Raw genomic sequence first — 18,309 nt, 5'->3', positions numbered from 1 at the left:
TTCTATGCCTAACATTAAATGCCTGATCAAAAGAAAATTAATTCATTTGATGTTATGTCCCTTTCAAATGATTAAACATGAGAGGGAAAACATATTTTAAGAACAGAAATGTTTTCTCTCCCTCCTTTTTTTTTTTTTTGGAACCATTTTAAAGTTCACAACTAAATTTAAAACAAATGATTAAACAGCGTTCTGAACAAAATGAAGAAAAAACTTTTAAAGGCATAGGTATCAAAGATTATAAAATTTTCATTTTTTTCCTTCTTATTTAATATATCAAGTCCGCCTCTGTTAAGACTTTTTGACCATTTGACTTCAATGCAAACCCTCTAAATGACCGGCCAAGGTGCAATGATGTCCCATATTACAAACGCTCTGCGCACAACCCGGGAAAGGGTCCTATATACATGGTATTATTACTTATGTATCCAAAATAAATTGATATAACATGAAAAAAAAAAAGTTGAATTAGCATGCTTTTTAAGTTCTAATTTGCAATGAACTAGTGGCAAAAGCAGAAGTTTACAATATACATGGTCACGATGTACAAACCGTAACTCCTATCAGTGTGCAACATTTTCAAAGAGAATTTTTGCATCACATATTTTACCAAAATAAATAATGTTTCATTGGAAGTGAAATAAAACAAACTGAAGATTAAACTTCTTTTTTCAATTTATACACTCTCACATTCGAATAACCAATCAAATGACATGTTTTAAATAGCATTAAGAACATATATCAATAATTTCTGCTGATCTGTAAGGAATCTGTTGAACGTCGAATATAAAATGACTTCAACTTTTAATTAGAAACTTAAATAGATAATTTTTTGTAAGCCTTCAGTTCTATATCAGAATTCCTGCTTTTTATAATAATGAGAAAAAATCTTTTTATATTCAGTATATCAAGACTACTAGCTACAAGGCGGCTTTTTCAAAACAAGAGAGTAAGCTTATAATAAGCTTAATTCAATAAAAAAAGTTAAACATTGTAATTATTTTGCATGAATGTTCATGGAATGGTTTACAACAATTAAAGTTAGCATTTTATTCAGTTTTGAATGGGTTTTCACGTGAAGGAGACAGTGATGCAATTTGAAATTATATACAACACTCCGTTAAAACAAAGAAGTTGTCACCGCAAAATACAAAATGGGTCATTGCTCATTGCTCTAAGTTTGGCTGAGAGATATTACTAGTATGCATTACTGAGACCATTACTTGAGAATTTTTCGAGATTTTAAGTTTCAAGTTATCCCAGTAATAAAACATACCAGTTACCCATGTGACATTCTTTCCCTGATATATACCATGCCTGCAAGACTTTTTTTTCTTCAAATTTTGTGCTTCGCTAATATTGTTTGATCTCTTATATTTTTTATTACAAATTGCTCAATTGGATTCAACTATTAGTAGTCTTGTTTGTTTTTTCTTGTAACTATTTCTTTATTAGAATGAAATTAAATAAAACGCTAGATATGAGATGACAGAGTTTGAAAGGGTGCTATTTGACAAGTAAAATCAATTGTTTATGCAGGGACGTTTCGAACTTATTTTTGGGAGAGGGAAAATTCTGAATTTGCCGAATGGAATTTCTAATTTTGACGATTGATAAAATACAGGTTTGCATCAATACGTACATCTAATGAAAAGGGACTTTCGGACATTTTAAAATTGCAATTTTGCAATTATGTGTCGAAATTTTCCGAATCCTCGGACAAAATTTGCAGAAAAATTATTTTTTCTGGAGGTCACAGCGACCTTTCGTGACCTCTCATCGGGGCGCCCTTTGTTTAATAACATTCTTTTTTGCATTATTTTATTATAGTATGCATCTGGAAAACATTTAATAATGCGCTTAATATCAAAATTCTTGTTAAACTTTTTTTTTACTTTAAAAATTGCTCTTCTTTCCAGGTTATTTTCATTTAATAGAAAACTGGAAAATCGCCCGTCAAGGTATGATGGGTAAAAACTGCTTCTACATTTGAACAAAACCATTGCCTGTTTTTAATATGCTTTGACAGTTGAAATTTTGACCTTAACTCCAGTGGATGAACCCTAAACTCCAGTAGATGGCGTTCATAGTTGTCGGCTTTTTCGTTTTTTCAATCCCCTGAAATGACAGTTTTACCAGTGAAACAGTTAAGTGACCGGACCGAGTTCAGTCTTGTCACGACAAAGCTTTTCCCTGCATGTTAACTCTCTGGCGGTTTGGCATACGAGCGGAATTTCACCTGGAAAAGGTCACCTTGGGAACATGGCTATCTGCTCGAAATGGTCAATACTTTTTATCTTGAAATTCCCTCCCCCTTTCGGAAGGAGATAAGAAGCACTTAATCCCTTTTGACCAGGACGTGCTGTCAAAGCTCAACCCCTTTCTTTTCAATGCGTGTTGCAGGGAAGAGTGGAACTCCTCCAGACATGCTGCCAAGGTCCGTCCCGCCCATTTCTCCCCTCAATACGTGTAGCAAACGAGTTGAATTCCTTTCAGCCAGTCGTGTTTTACTAATCACAACTTTCTGTAATATTTATGAAGTAATAATCTAGATTTTAAATCTCTGGAATTGCTATCTCCTACTACTGCTCTAAATTACTATTCACATATTTTATTATTGAATTTAACTACTCATATTCAACATTTATAAAACAATATTTGGAACAAGTTATTTCAATATGAAATAGCTAAATGCATTTAGTTATGATTTTAATGTTTTGCATAACCTGAAATGATACGTAATAATAAAAAGCAATAAAGGAATTCCCTCCCCCCTTCCGCGCAACAGCAATTCGTTGTTTTTCTTTTAACGCTGGGGGAAAAAAGCACTGCAAATTTATACATCTATGCATACTTTTTACATACTATGTTTGTATATGTATATTTTTTTCTTTATTTGTGCATTTTTATGTTTCGAATCTCGCCATATTTGAGACTAAGTGATCGTAATAGCGGTATACCTAGACTTGCCTTATTTTCGAAATGTTCAACCAGGACCCCCCCCCCCCCACCGTGGGTATTTCAAAAGGTACACACCCCGGCTGGTTTTCAGAGTGTTTTAGAAGGTAGTTTATTCTCAATGCTATGGATAAATGATTACTAATTATCAGCCTAAACCAGGAATAATAAATGATACATGACGCAAGCAGATACATTTAAACAATTTATTTTGTAAACGTTAATCTTTTGAAGTTACTTCAGCAAGAAATGAGGAATTGAATTTTGAACAATATTTACTTGTTTATTGCATTGGCTAGGACTTTTTTAGAAAGTCTTTTTTGTTTTAAATCTTTTTGTAAAATTCCTTACAAGCAAATCCGATAGTAATTTTATAGCTCATAAATTACAAATCTGTACCTCAGAGCTAAACTAACGTGATTCACATACGCTACTTTACAGGAGAGAAAAAAATATGTCATGTGAGTGCAATTTTCGAAAATATGTAAAATATCCGATATTTTCAATCAACGCAAACTAATGTCTTCAAAATAGTAAATGCATCCTCAAATCACTCTTTATTTATTATTATAATGTGCAGACTTAAAATTAAGGTTTCTTTAATTATTCATATCTAATATTCCATTTTACATTTTAGTCAATTTTAATAGAGTTAATATAGCGTTAGCTGTTCTACTCATTTGTCTTCTGTTAGCTACTTTTACACAGTTATATGATTCAGAAAAAAACAATATGCAACAGTCAGGGGCACAGTCATAAGACATTTTCTTTTGTTCCAACCAATGGTTAACATTTAATTAGGTACTTTTAATACGCATTAAAATTGTTACATTACTAATAATTTTATGAATAAAAAAAATACATTATTTTGTTGTATTAATGTGTAATAATACATCATAAAACTATAGTGCATAACTTTTTAGGTATTTTTAATAATAAATGAGCTATATTACTATGATTAATATAATTTTTATACTGAAAATACCGTAGTTGGAAAAATAAATATCGAAAATATCAAAATATCATGATATTTTGAGAGATGAGAACAAATATCGGATATATATCGGCGAACCCTAGCAGTAATAAACAGAAAATTCAAATTTTTGGACTTACGTCAGTCTGGCTACGAGGTACAGAAATGAAAAATTTATTATTTTAAATAATCCTTCACGGTTAATTATTTTTATATTTTTTTGGTCATCTGTAATGAAACTTATATTTTACCGAGACGTGAAGTAAACTGGCCGGGACACTGGATTTTTGAATGAAAATCGGGACTGTCTAGGATCCCGTTTGAAAATCGGAAAACAAATACTAAATCCAACATTCACTGAATTATGGCGTATTTAACAAAGCTATTATTAAAGAAACACTGACAACCACATGGGATCTAGTATGGGGCGCCTCGATGAGAGGCTCAGAAGGACAGTGTAACCTCCCCAAAAAATTCTCATTTGAAAAATGTGGAAACACTATTGCAACATTGAGATTCTTCTTTCAAATTTAAAAAATTGTTTTTAATGATGCATAATGTTGCTTCTCATTAGATGTTATGTAAGTATGATATAATGTGCATGCTCATGTTTATCATTTGGAAAAAGTAGAACTTCATTCGAAAATTTGAGAATCCACCTCTCCCCCCCCCCTCTCATTTTATTTCGGAGTGCCCCTGCTAGTAGTTAAGACCTAAGTGACCGAACTAGGTATCAAATCAAAGTTATGAAAACACAATTAAAGCAAGAAATAGTAAACAACGAAATACTTTTAAATTATAGTTGTAAAAAAAAAGTCGCAGCAAAAAAGTTGTTAAAATAATTTTACGAATTTTCATCCCCGTAAAAGGTTTATTAATTAGTATGAAGCATGAATTATGATGATTTTTCTATAAAAATCAAGGTTTTATAATTATTTTTGCTTAAGTTGTTCCAAGGAATTGAAAGATCATATGACTTGTATCAAGCAATCGCACAGATTAAATAGTGATTTGAGATAAATATCAGGCTTTGGGCAAATTGAGATCAATGAAAATTCTGGATTTGTTGCTTAATAAAGTACAAATAGTTAAGCTCTGCTGAAGTTTTATTTTAATTATAAAACGGTTTAAACCTTTATTTTTCTCTATTTATTATTATTCCTTTTTTTACATAAAAGAATAATTATAAATTCGCACTTAACCATTTCCCCATTTCCATCTTCCTACAAAATACTGTAGGTAGATCTTAAGCAACTCCATAGAAATTTCCTTTACTAAGAGTCAGGTCCCATTCTTCTGAATTTCTTCCCCCTCTCAATGAAAAAAATTCCGAGGCTCTTTATTTTTTATTGAAAAGAAAAATCTACAAACGATTCAATTTTTGATTTTTTTTTTTTGAAAACTATTCATTTTCATATACTTTTCCATTTTTAATAACAATAAAAAAAATATTATTATTGTTCTTTGCTAACAACTGAAGTTTTTTTTTTTGTATAAATGTTAACACAATAGCTGCCTGGTGTTGTGCAAAATTTTTGCTCTTACTATATATTGTTTATTTAGTTTTTTTTTTTACTTATACAGAACTGAAATTGTATGCTAAGAGATAAATGTTTGTTTTTCTTTGTGATTAAAATAATTATAAGCTGAAGTATTAGACAGAATCGGTGAATTTAAAATGTTTCTGATATTAATGATTGAAATTTGCGACCGAAACCCAAGGCCAATCAGTTAGAGTAAATAAATTTGAAAAAATATCCCTTTTTTTTATATTTTTTATAATGTGTTTTGAGTACAACATCTGCCTAAATGTGCGTAAAACGCGACGTAAGTGCACATAAAAGTTGAAAATTGATCTTTTACGTGTACTCTTTGGTTTTTTTTACAGCATTGTGATTTTATAACAGTTAAAGTTCCTAAATTATATGTTAGTAGCGAATAAAGCCGTAGCTATAAATTTATTTCCAAAAGGATACTTAGTTTGTTTTCATTCAATTTGAAATCTCACGGCTTTTATTTATTAATTTATTTGAAATGTAATTGAATGTCATTGTCGTCTATTAAATTATGTTGCATCCATTTACAGCCCAATCATTAATTAAATGTAAATTTTAAGCTTAGAAGAAAGAGAAGTGGATATTTCATTCTTGGAATCAAGTTTTGCTTTTAGCAGATGCTTACAATAAATAGCAAGGAGGTTTGCTTAGAAATCTTTGCGTTGATAAGAAGGATGCACTGAACCTTGAAACCCTAACCTGATGAAAGGGTATTGTTTGCATGTGTGAATACAGAAGGTGGGCCCCTGCGCTCCGGGGTGCCGCTCTCAGGAGAGGGGAAAGGAAACGCAGGATTCTACGCCTTGGACCGTTTGACAACGAAAATTTAGTGTCAGAAAAATATGTGTAAAACGCTAGCGACGTGATCTTGCTACGGCGTGATAAGACGTGCAAAACCGCCGGTAAGTTAAACATTACCAAAACACATTATCAAATTATCATGCCGTGGCACGAGTTTCATTGTTGAAACACGCGCGTTACTCGAACATCGACTAGTATTTTGTAGTAAGTTACCGCCCTAAAGCCAGGCTAAGGCAGAAATACTTAAAATACACCGCCAGCTCAGTTATTCCATCCGAGGACTGCAGTTTCGTGCTTTTTAGCGCTCATCAGCCCGGAATAGGAATCACATGAGCTGGAGGCGAAAAATCTCTTAAGGGAGCCAAGAGAGCCAAACAAACTGGTAGCTAATGCAGAATTAGCAAACCAGATGAGCGACCGCAACAATGGTGCGGTTCAACTCAAAGATTGATGGCAAAGCTAAGGTATTTTGTAGTAAGTTACCGCCCTAAAACTTTTAGGGCGGTAACTTACCTAATTCCTATTCCGGGCTGATGAGTGCTAACTGCAGTCCTCGGATGGAATAGCTGAGCTGGCGTGGTATTTTAAGTATCGGCTAGTATATATATATGAGGACATACATCAAAGGTACCAAAAACAAAAATCAAGCTTGATAGCTGTAATAAAATGTAAAAATATTTTCAGTTCTAATGACTATTTCTAAAAGCTTGGTTCGCACTAAAACGAAAGAAGTATATGGTTTCTTGATTGCAACACTCAAATTATTAAAGTTAATTTAAGCAGCCAATACAATTTAAACTAAAAATTGAGCGGGGAAGAAATTTTGGGTAGTATAGTAAAAGTTCATACAGAGCTGTATACTACCTATTTCTTCTCTCAAATTCTTAATTTTATTGGCTGCTTTAGAATTAACTGAACATAAAGATATTAAAATAAACTTAATTTTTGCGTGTTGGGGGGGGGGGCAATCAAGAAGGCATATACTTGTTTTATTTATACTTTTTAGTGCGAACCAAGGTTTTAAAATTGTCTTTAGAATTGAAAAAAAAATTTACCTTATTTTAAGATTTTTTCATTTTGCAATTTAATTGAGGTGTGACGTTTTGAAATTTAAATACTTGCTTGTTACCTATCCTTCCTTGAAAAAAAAAAATTATGTTTTAATGTAATAAAGAGAGAAGTTTTTTTTTACTATTTATCTTTTTTTCAACACTGCTGATTTGTATGCTGTGTTTTTGGAAACAAAATAAGAACTAGAAGCAAAACGCAGGGAGAAAGTAAACTGAAAAATAGTCTTTAAAAAATAGCAGATTTTTAACACATTGATTTTGATGTTTTAAGCATATTTAAAATATTGTATAGGAGGCAAAAATATTTTGAAACTAAGTCGAAAAATTCTCATTTGATTTTGCTCACTTTATTTCTAAAAAAAGTCTAATATTTTCTAAAGAAAAATTCGGCAGCCTTCAGAACTACAAATTGAATCTGCTTTATTTTTATTCAAGAATGAGAAAAATTGTAATATTCAACAAATTTGTAATACATTCTTTAAAATTGTAAAAACAAGTGCCTTACCTGTTCTGCTAATGTCTTTAGCATCAGTCCGGCTCTCTTCCTAAATACAGCTCTTAATATTTTTTTATAGTATATCTTAAAACTGATTTAAAACCGTAACATGATGAATTAAAAAATATCCTAGGAATCAAATAAAAAAAGTCAAAACTAGCGGAACAAAGTTAGCGTTGTGAGCTAAAGAAGATATTCTTTACAGAATGATTCACAACATTCAAAGAAGACTTCGCCAAATTTATCGGCAGTTGATGAGGGCATATAGTGGCTCCAATTCCATTGGAACAGTGTAACGATTTCCCCTCCACCCCCCTAGGCTGGTGGGGTACACAAGCTCTGAGAGGGAAAGACATTGACAGCTTTATGACGGTTAATTGTAGGAAAAGGATATTTTAGCATTTCCGCTGTTTTGTATTCGTGTGTACTTCCCCCAACTGAGAGAGGGAGAATATTAGATAAGATACAAGTACGGATCACTTTAAAGTGAGTCTTTTTACAAAAAAACATACTAATAAAAGTAAGCTATCTTGTGCTTCAGATGAATGGGAGGGAATTGGAATAAGGCGATTTTTATTGCTTTTATGATTCAAGTGAACGTCAAGTTTAAGTTACGAGACGACAGGATCACCCCACCCCACTCCATTCTTGTTGTTTCTTATTTACCGTTTTCTTTCTTGTTAAGAGAGGAGCATTTCTTCGATTAACACTATTACTGAAAAAGGAAGTTTTTAAGTGCTCGATTGTACAAATGACTATTCATAAAAAGCGGCAGTGGAATAGCCCTGAAGCGAAGCACTGGAGGCCACACACAGATGCAATATAAATAGCATCAAAGAGAACAATTGGGGATCAAAACACTCTTTAAAAAAACATAACTCTCTCTCTATGCATACAAACACACACACACATATATGTATGAAGATGTGTTATAAGGAGACCCCGGCCACAGAATTTTTCCTTCAGGAAACTTTCCTTTAGTGAAACTGATCTCTAAACCGAGCCCCTTGTTTCCGCAGGACCGACGAGAGGCCATATCAGCCTAGTCGTAAACTAGGGACCGGCCCTAGAAAGGGTCCGAATCAAAATTGGAGTAGTACAAGCAGGGCCCGCTTAAGATACCAGGGCCCCCGAAAAGCCATATGCTTTTTCGGGGCCCCTGTGTAGTCAACCCTTTTAATTTTAGCCTTTGGCGAAAACAGTTTTAGCTATTGTTTTTAAAAACATCAGCCATTTGGGGCCCCCTAAAAAAAGGGGGCCCTAGGCCACAGCCTAGTTGGCTTATTCCGTAAGGCCCTGAGTTCAAGTTTGATAAGTTTTCTGCGGGAGGGGGGCTATCAGTGACTAAACTGACAAAGAGCCCGCCTTGGCCCTCGGCGGCCCTGACATGGCCTCTAGTCGATCCCAATCCTCATGAAAAGTTTTTCGTCATACCACAATGCTCGAAAACCTTTTCCCGAGTTATCGGTATCCCTCTGTGGGGCCATGGCGCAAATATTTCGCACTTGCAACCTGATCTTTTCGGTGGCCCTCGGAGGAACCGGCCCTTCTGGCATTTGCCCAAATGCCCACATAGCCAGTCCGCCCCTACCCAGAGAAAGACTGGCTCTAACCACTAGATCACATGGGACAAGCTCGCTACTGATAGGGGACCTAAGAAACTTGCCAAAAGACTGAAATTGGGCTTTCTTTCTTTTTTGAAAAAAGTATCTTTCAAGCATTTTGGAGGATGGTTCTCAGTGTGCTTCCAGCAGTCTTGATAAAAATCTAAATCGTCAGGGTGATCGATGGATTTTTTTTTGATGATCAAAAAATGAAATGTAAAAAATTTTTTTTTTTAATTTTCTTTTACCAAATATGTATAAAAACACCCTCTAACTCTATTTTGAAATACAGTTTTGACGCTATTTCATGACTATGATGTTTGTAATGTTGTTTTCTCATTTTGCCTTCTGTTAGTCTTAGAATTTACACATGTGTTCCCCTTAATTATTTATTTTTAGAAGGGCAATGCATCTTGGAAGAATTAAAGCTTTTTCCTTTCTTTCTTTATTTACTTAAAAAAAGGGAAAAAAATCAGTATATGATATTCCAATTTCTTTTTTAATTTTATAAAATATACAGATAATATATATAACTGCCAAAGGTAGAAACAAACATACTAAAAAAATATTTGATAAATAAAATTCTTCCTTCTATCGAACTATTTTTGAGTTTTCAATTTTATTTAATGCCTATGAAGTTGAAAAGTAGTACGAAATTATAATACTTATTTGACTTGAGAAATATGTTTTTTATAAGCTGATAGATTTACAAAAAAAAAAAAAGCAGCATTTTTTAATTTTGAAATTTCGTTTACATTTATGCTATTGAAAAAAGAAAAATATGTGAGATTTTATCTTTAAAAATTCCTGTAAGTAGCCATATTTAAGTATAAAAATGGTTATTTGTTGGAAGAAAAGGTTTATTAAACCCTTTTTTTTACTGTTATTGCTTCAGGTTACAAAGCTACAAGACAGAGTCACCAAAAGTAAATTTGAAGCGCAGAGAGCGAAAGAAAGATATGAACAAGCTTTACAAGAAATCAATGATTATAATGCAAAATACATGGAAGACATGACTGTTGTATTTGACAAGTGCCAAGAATTTGAAGAGAAGAGACTAGATTTTTTTAAGGAAATGCTTTTTGGCATTCATGGTTGCCTTAATATATCCACAGATGCTGAGTAAGATACCATTTTTCTAGTACACTTAACGTTTAACACCCATCAATTGAGGACCTCGGTGCAAGAAGAGGGACAGCTCCATTTTAAAAATGTATTTTTGAAGATTTTGTCTTTGTATTTTTTATTAGTTTCTATGAAACCAATTTCAATGCCATATAAGTCATTGGTATATGTTTAACAACTCTCTTTTCTTCAAGCATTGGAGTTGTCCACTTCTTGCACTAAAGTCTTCAGTTTTAAAAGAATAAGCTAATTTTATCAATATATCCTTATATACCCGTCTTGCCTTCAATAATCGAGTTGAACCGAACCATTGCTTCGGTCACTCTTCTGGTCGGTGCTAATTCTATATTAGCTACCAGTTTGTTTCGCACTCTTGGCTTCCTTAAGAGATTTTCCATCTCCAGCTCAGTCACTTTCCTATGCCGGGCTGATGAGTGCTAATAAGCACGAAACTGCATTTCTCGGCTGGAATTGACTGAGTTGGCGGTGTATTTCATGTATTCCTACCTTAGCCCAAGCTATAGAGTGGTAACTTACTGAATATACCTGGGGTCTGGCAAATGAGCCAGATACCTAAGTTCCACATGAAGGAAAAAGCTAAAGAAAAAAGTTTCAAGAATGCACTTTAACAAGACATTAATGTATTTTCTAGTTTTTTTTTTTTTTTTTTTTTTAATTTTACTTGTAGTAGCAAGCTGACTTCCTGCAATGTCTAAAGCATCCCTGAAAACTTAGAGTGGGTGGTTGTTAACCCTAAAACTACAAAACGTGGTAGATATCTACCCCCAGATAAACTGGGTTTTTAGCCCTTTTAACCAGGATTTCTGCACTTTTAGCTATTCAAGTTGTATTTTCACCAACTAAACTTTGATAAAATTGAATTTGCTCTTCCCCATTCTCTTCTGCATGAAAAAAAATCATGTAGTTATGAGTCAGATTACAGCTTTCGGAATGATTTTAAGAGTGTTAAATGAGAAACAACGAAAATATAACAAAACTACAGCTACGACCATTTCAAATATAATAAAAGTACTAATGTGTTGCCACAATGGTAAAGATAAATGTATCATAATTTAACACGCCTCCTTACAATTCTCTTTACCAATTAGAAACATAACAGAAATATATTTTTTTTTACGTTCAACGTTTTTGTACAAAATGTCCAAATTATTAAATAATATACTTTTCTTTTATACATATAAATTCAAAATGTTGAACTAAACATAAATACAATTTAGTTTTCTACCAAAAACAAAATTTATATCAATTTCAACATTTTTCTGAATTTGGTAAATTTAATTTTTCCTAACGACTTAGTAAAGATATCAGCAATGTTTGACGCTGAATCAATCTTAAGAATTTCAACAACTCCAGCTTTAACATTTTCATGAACAAAATGATATTGTACTTCAATATGCTTAGAATTTTTTCGTAAAGTTTCCGTATTTAGCTATGGCAAGAGCTCCAGAATTATATTCATAAATTTTAATAGGTTGAACAATTTCAACAAAAACATCATTAACAACATTTCTTACAAAGTTTGCTTCTGTCACAACTTCAGATAATGCAATATAGTCTGCAAAGGTAGATGACTTAGTTACACAATTTTGTTTTTTAGATTTCCAAATAATTCAATTACAAATCCGGTAGTTGACTTCCTATCAGTAGCATCTCCTGCCCAGTCGGCATCAACATAACAGTTCACAATATCAGCTTTCTGATTTTGTTATAAGTTAGTTTAAGATCTTTAGTTAAATACAAGTACTTCAAAACTCGCAAAGCATACTTGAAATGTGTTTCATCATAACAATTCTGAAATCTACTTAGATAATTAACACTGAAAGATATGTCTGGTCTAGTACCATGACTGATGTACAAAAGAGCTCCTATTAAATTTCTATATTTAAAAATTCTCATTTATACTTGATTGACTCAGTTTAAGATTTATCTCCATTGGTGTATTATGAAGTTTTAGGTTTTTTATATTATACAGTTCAGCTAAAGATATTGTGTAGTTTTTCTGACTTAATGTTAAGGTATTACTTTTCTCATAATCATATTCTATATGGATCCCAATGTAGCTTTTTACTTTGCCCAAATCTTTCATTTTAAATTTATTTTGTAGCTGTTTCTTAATATTGTTAATTACTTGAATGTCTTTGCAACATATTAATAAATCATCAATGAATAAAAGTATATATACAATTATACTATTTTCAGTTTTAACATATAGGCAATAATCATACTTTTTTTTTTCCAATGGCACATTTAAAGACAGTTGAATATCAAAAGGTTAACAACAAAACTATAAATGAAAACGAGCAATCCAATAGCGTTCCCAGATGGATGTCCGAGGGAGAGCAGGACATCTGGACAAATGAGACATGTCCATTACTTCGTGGAGATCACACAAAGTGCAGAAAGGGTCAGGAACCACGTTGATACGACAGAGATGTTTTCGTAGGCAATCATGGCCAGATAATTAATGAAACATGGTGACAGATTTCATCCTAGGCCAATTAGGGACATTCAGAATCAGCTCAAACCATGGTTTATTGCTGTTGCGATTTTTGAGTTCTTCGTGAAAAGTGTCTTTAAAGATTTTCTTTATTAAGCTTTTGATGTTACTAAATGGAAGCTTAGGATTGGTTCTCTGAAGAACCGATGCTCCTTTTTTGGCCAAAAAATCGGCCATCTCATTACCTTGGATTCCACAGTGGGCCGGAATCCACTGAAGAACAACTGTCTTATTATTTCTGGCAAGCCGGTTAAGGAGCTTCAAACAATTATCGGTGGTTAAAGTTCAGGAGTGGCTAGGTGTATCGATAGCTTGGAGTGCAGCCTTTGAGTCCGTTAATACAACTGCTTTTGAAAAAGAGTCTAAATGTGGCTGGAGCTGTGACAGGGCCTGGCAAATGGCAGCAATCTCGCCATCGAAAGCTGATCTTTGGTTGCCAATGGGGGTGTAAAAGGAAAAAAGTTTGCAGTAAACACCAGCACCAGTATTAACACATCCATTCACTTTAGAACCGTCAGTATATATTCTCAACCATTTCTCTCTGGGGTAACAGGATTCTATTGTTTCGAGAGCAAGAGCTCTTAACACTACATCATTTGTCTCCGCTTTGAACACATTCTTGATCAAATTAAGGCGAATGGAGAACCTTTTTCAGAAATGGGGTTTATGGAGGGAGGAAATTGTTCAGTCTCATATTTTAAATCTAGTTTAGAAGAAATATCAGCTACTCCCTGGAGAAAACCTTTTTGTGATTTTAAGTTTCTCCCGCCGACCAGAGAGTCCTGGTTTCACAGGGGCAGACACCCAGGGATTCTAAATATTCTTTCCCATAGAAGAACAGCTCTTTCTTCAAAGATCGTCTTTAGAGGTCTATTATCAGTGCTGAGTAACATGCAGTCAATGGGTGTTGTCTTCACTGCTATAACCTTACTTACTTCTATGAAAACCTAGACTTTCAATATAATCATTAAAACATTCATACCAAGCTCGTGGACTCTCTTTTAGACCATATAATGCTTTGTTTAACTTATAAACACTATTGGATTTATCATCATAGCCTTGTGGCTGTCTTACATAAACTTCAGATAACACTTTACCATTTAAAAATGCTGTCTCGACATCCATTTGATGTATGTTTAAACTATGCTGACAAGAATAAGAAAGTAACAGCTTTAAAATTTGCATTTTAGAAACAGGTATGTATCATCAATGCTGTCCTTTTGTTGGAACCCTCTAACAACTAACCTGGCCTTTAAAACATCCCCTGGTTTCCTTTTGAACACCCCTTTCACATCTAGAACTGCTTTATCCTCTGGTTTTGTCACTAGTGTCCAAGTATTGTTTTTGAAAAGACTGTTCATCTCCCTGTCCATTGCCTCTTTCCATCGATCAGCTTTATTGCATGTTATCGCCTCCTCGAAGTTATCTGGAATCGTAGCATCACAAAAATTCGTATCAACACAATAATATCCGAATTCTTCATCAAATCGAACGGGTGGTTTGACTTGCCTTTTTGGTCTCGTTTGACTTTTAATTTCATCATTATTTTTTGCGTTGTCTTTGAAACTCTTTTTATTACTTTGCCCATTTGACACTTCTTCAGATAGTGTCCTATCATTTGTATCATGACTGTCATCTTCATTACCACAGTTTACATACATCATATCTTCTTCAATAATGTCAACATGCCTGGCAACTATTTTTCTATTATTGACCAAAACTCTGTATCCAACTTCCGTATATCCAAGCAAAATTACAATGCAGCCTTTTTATCCCATTTGGTTTCTCTTTGTTCCTCTGGTACTCTGACATACATTTTGCTGCCATACAGTTTTAATTCTTTTGCAGAAGGTTTTTTGTCAAAAAATATTTCATTAGGTGTCTTCCTCTGTACAGTATTTGTCAATGTCCTGTTTTTCAGATAAACAGCTGTTTTAACTACTTCAGGCCAATAACGTCGATCAACTTTTGCTTCTGCTAGGAGACATCTAGCCATATTCATTATTGTTCTGTTATATCTTTCGGCTGTGCCGTTTAATTCGTGTACATATGGTGGACATGGCTTTATCTGTATTCCTTTTCCTCTTGCAAAGTTATATATCTTGTTATTCATATATTCTTTACCATTATCGCATCTCAACTCTTTTATCATTTTTCCAGTTAAATTTTGAACTTCATTTACATATTCCATAAAACAATCAAAGACTTGATCCTTCGACTTAATGCACCAAACTTTTGCCAATTTGCTATAATCATCGATAAAAGTAACGAAGTATTTTTCCCCATTGCATCCAGTAGTTCTGTGAGGTCTATTTACATCAGTGTGTACAATCTCCAATACATCTTCAGCTCTTCTTCTATTGTTCTTAAAGGGTAAATTATGAATCTTGTTTTCAATACATCTAGCGAACTTCATAAATTCTGTTTCTGTTTCTTTAGGTATCCCTTCTAATAACTGATTCTTACACATAATGTCCAAATATTTAAAATTTACATGTCCAAATGTACGATGCAGCTTTTCCTTTAATGTTAGTGTTTTATTTTTAACATTTGCAAATATTTTATTATTTGAAACATAACTTACTATTTTATATAATCTTTCATCTTTCTTCGCTATTGCTAATAACGTGCCATCGAAATTATATTTTTTTGAGAACCGTCCTTTTCAAACTATTTTATGATTGTCAGTAATCTTCAAATAACTTAATAAATTTGCCTTCATTTCTTTAACATAAAATACAGTCGGACCTCCATATATCGAAGTAGCAAATTGCCGGAAAAAAATTCGATATATAGAAATTTCGATACATGGAAACGATCTTATTTTATCATAAAAGTATCCTAAAACATTAAAATAAAAGCTAATTTTCATGTATGAAACCCAATTTATAATTTATGTGAGTATCGGATTAAATGAAAGTTAATGATTAAAAATTAACAGAAATTACATTTTTAGGCCAACCATACATCTTCATATTCTTCGTCAATTCAACTTGATCGCAACATTAGGGGATTTTCGTTTTAACAATGTAATCGGGAGAAAAGTAAACAATCAATCTACTTAACGTGAAAGATTTTTACTGAAGTTAAGAAGACTAGAAATGATAATCAACAAACAAATGGGATAATTTGAAACTGATTTTACAGTGTTACTGGTTACAGCTAAGATTTGAAATAAATTTGAGAGAATTTAAGAACTTCAGAACGGAACAACGACTTAGCTACACACCCTTCAACCCCAGGTTTCTTATGAGTTCCGTTGCAACCTTTAGAGTGAACGTAATTTTCTCCTCTAACCTTTATTTTTCATGAGACAAACAGTCTAAAGTGGAAAAAAAATCTACGAATGTCTTGAAATTTTTTTCAATATATAGATTTTTTTTTGATATATAGAAACAAGTTTTCTATACAGTGAACATAGAAATTTGCTGGGATTTCAATATATAGAAAATTTCGCTATGTGGAGGTTCGATATACGGAGGTTCGACTGTACGTTTTTCGAAGTTACTTTTGATTCAATGTCATAAACAGGAAAATAGACTTTAATATTTCTAACTTTTGTCGCTTCTAACAACCTTCCGTCTCCAACCTTTACTTTAACTGGGTCCTTCAATGTTACTTGCTCTTCAAAATATTCATCACTATTTATTATATGATCGGTACACCCACTGTCCAGCAACCAGTTAATTTCATTTCTATTTGTCATAATACTTTCATCAGAGCTTGACATGTTGCTTTCAATTATTGTAGTATGGAAACTTTCTTCTAACTGATTATTGTTTACACTGTGATTAAAGTTCGCTCCACGTGCGCAATGATTACCAAAACTTTGACGTTGTTCCTGATTATTTGCAAAGCTTCGTCCACGATAATTTTTGTAACACCTGCCATGATAATTCATTTTGCTGTTGCCATACCAACAGTTCTTTTTGATATGTCCAGCTTTTCCACAATTGTAACAAATATTTCCTCGTGGGCCCGATTTCTTTGTTTCATTTTTAAAAGCATTTGATCTTTCCATTGGCGCACGTTCGTCACAATCATTCTTCTCCTCAAGCGATTTCACTTTAATTTTGCTTTTCAAACATTCAGCTGTTCTATTCTTTTCCGGTAAAACGTCGATTAAATCGCCAATGTGGCTATAGTTTGATGGTAATGCTCTTAGCATATAATTCAATTTCTCTTATTCCGTTACGGTAGCACCTGCTTGTTTAAGATCGTTCACACACTTTTCAAAGTTATCGAAAAATAAACTTAGATCTGGATAATTCTTTAACTTCACATTTTCTAAATTATTTCTACGTACAATTTGCAAAGAAGTGGAAGTTTTCAAATACATTATGTCAAATTTGGCGATAATTTCAAATGCAGAATCTCATTCATGGATGTATTCCAATTGCTTATTTGTGATAGCGCCAATAAATTAATTTGCTGCTTGAACATCTTTTTCTTCCCATTTTGCTCGATCATCGTTAGCATTAACTGTCCGTTGAACCACTTCCTTACACTTTTTGAACTGCAAAAATTTCATCATTCATGTTTTCCAATTAAAGTAATCTGAACCATCGAAAAGCGGCATACCAATATCACTACTCCTTGCATACGCCATATTAGGTTTCTCTCTCTTATATATCACTGTTTCTAAAGCAACCTACTAACAAATCTTCTTGATCTTCGATAGTTTTCAATAATCACGCTCTGCTACCATGTTAAGTGAACTCCATGAATTTGTTATGTTGCTTGAAAAATAATTAGAGATCCAGATGCATTTTTACTTGTATTTATTTAGAAAAGAACAACAACGAAAATATGACAAAACTACAGCTACGACCATTTAAATATAGTAAAAGTACTAATATGTTGCCACAATGGTAAAGTTAAATGTATCATAATTTAACAAAGAGCAAAAAACCCATGGGGAAAATATGTTCCCCAGTTTTTAGTTAACAAGTTAAAAAAAAAAAAGAGCTTGTAGATGTGTTCAATTTCCAAAACAAATTGCTGAAATATAAGTCAGAATGCAGAGCAAAGAACTCATTTTTGTTGCATTGAAAAAGGCGTTTCTTGTAAAGCCGAAATATGTGACTGCAGCAATCTGCAATTATTTATTCCTTATTTTACACAGTACATATGTATTTAAAAAAATATCTGTTTTCTGATTTGTTTTTCTAATTTATTGTTATTCAACTAATGACTTTTTAAAATTTT

At 32.9% G+C, this 18,309-nt stretch overlaps 1 protein-coding gene across 2 annotated transcripts in view; it reads left to right on the top strand.

Annotated features, from left to right (window-relative positions):
• LOC129230744 (protein kinase C and casein kinase substrate in neurons protein 1-like) overlaps positions 1-18,309 on the top strand; it is a 132,500-nt gene that overhangs the window by 89,999 nt on the left and 24,192 nt on the right. For both annotated transcript variants that reach the window (XM_054865170.1, XM_054865171.1), the window contains one exon: positions 10,354-10,580. In XM_054865170.1, the coding sequence (XP_054721145.1) occupies positions 10,354-10,580 (227 nt within the window). The remainder of the gene's footprint in view (positions 1-10,353; positions 10,581-18,309) is intronic.

The sequence above is a fragment of the Uloborus diversus genome, chromosome 9, assembly GCF_026930045.1.
Source record: "Uloborus diversus isolate 005 chromosome 9, Udiv.v.3.1, whole genome shotgun sequence".
NCBI classification, from domain to species: Eukaryota; Metazoa; Arthropoda; class Arachnida; order Araneae; family Uloboridae; genus Uloborus; species Uloborus diversus.
This window is presented reverse-complemented; position numbering and strand designations above follow the sequence as displayed.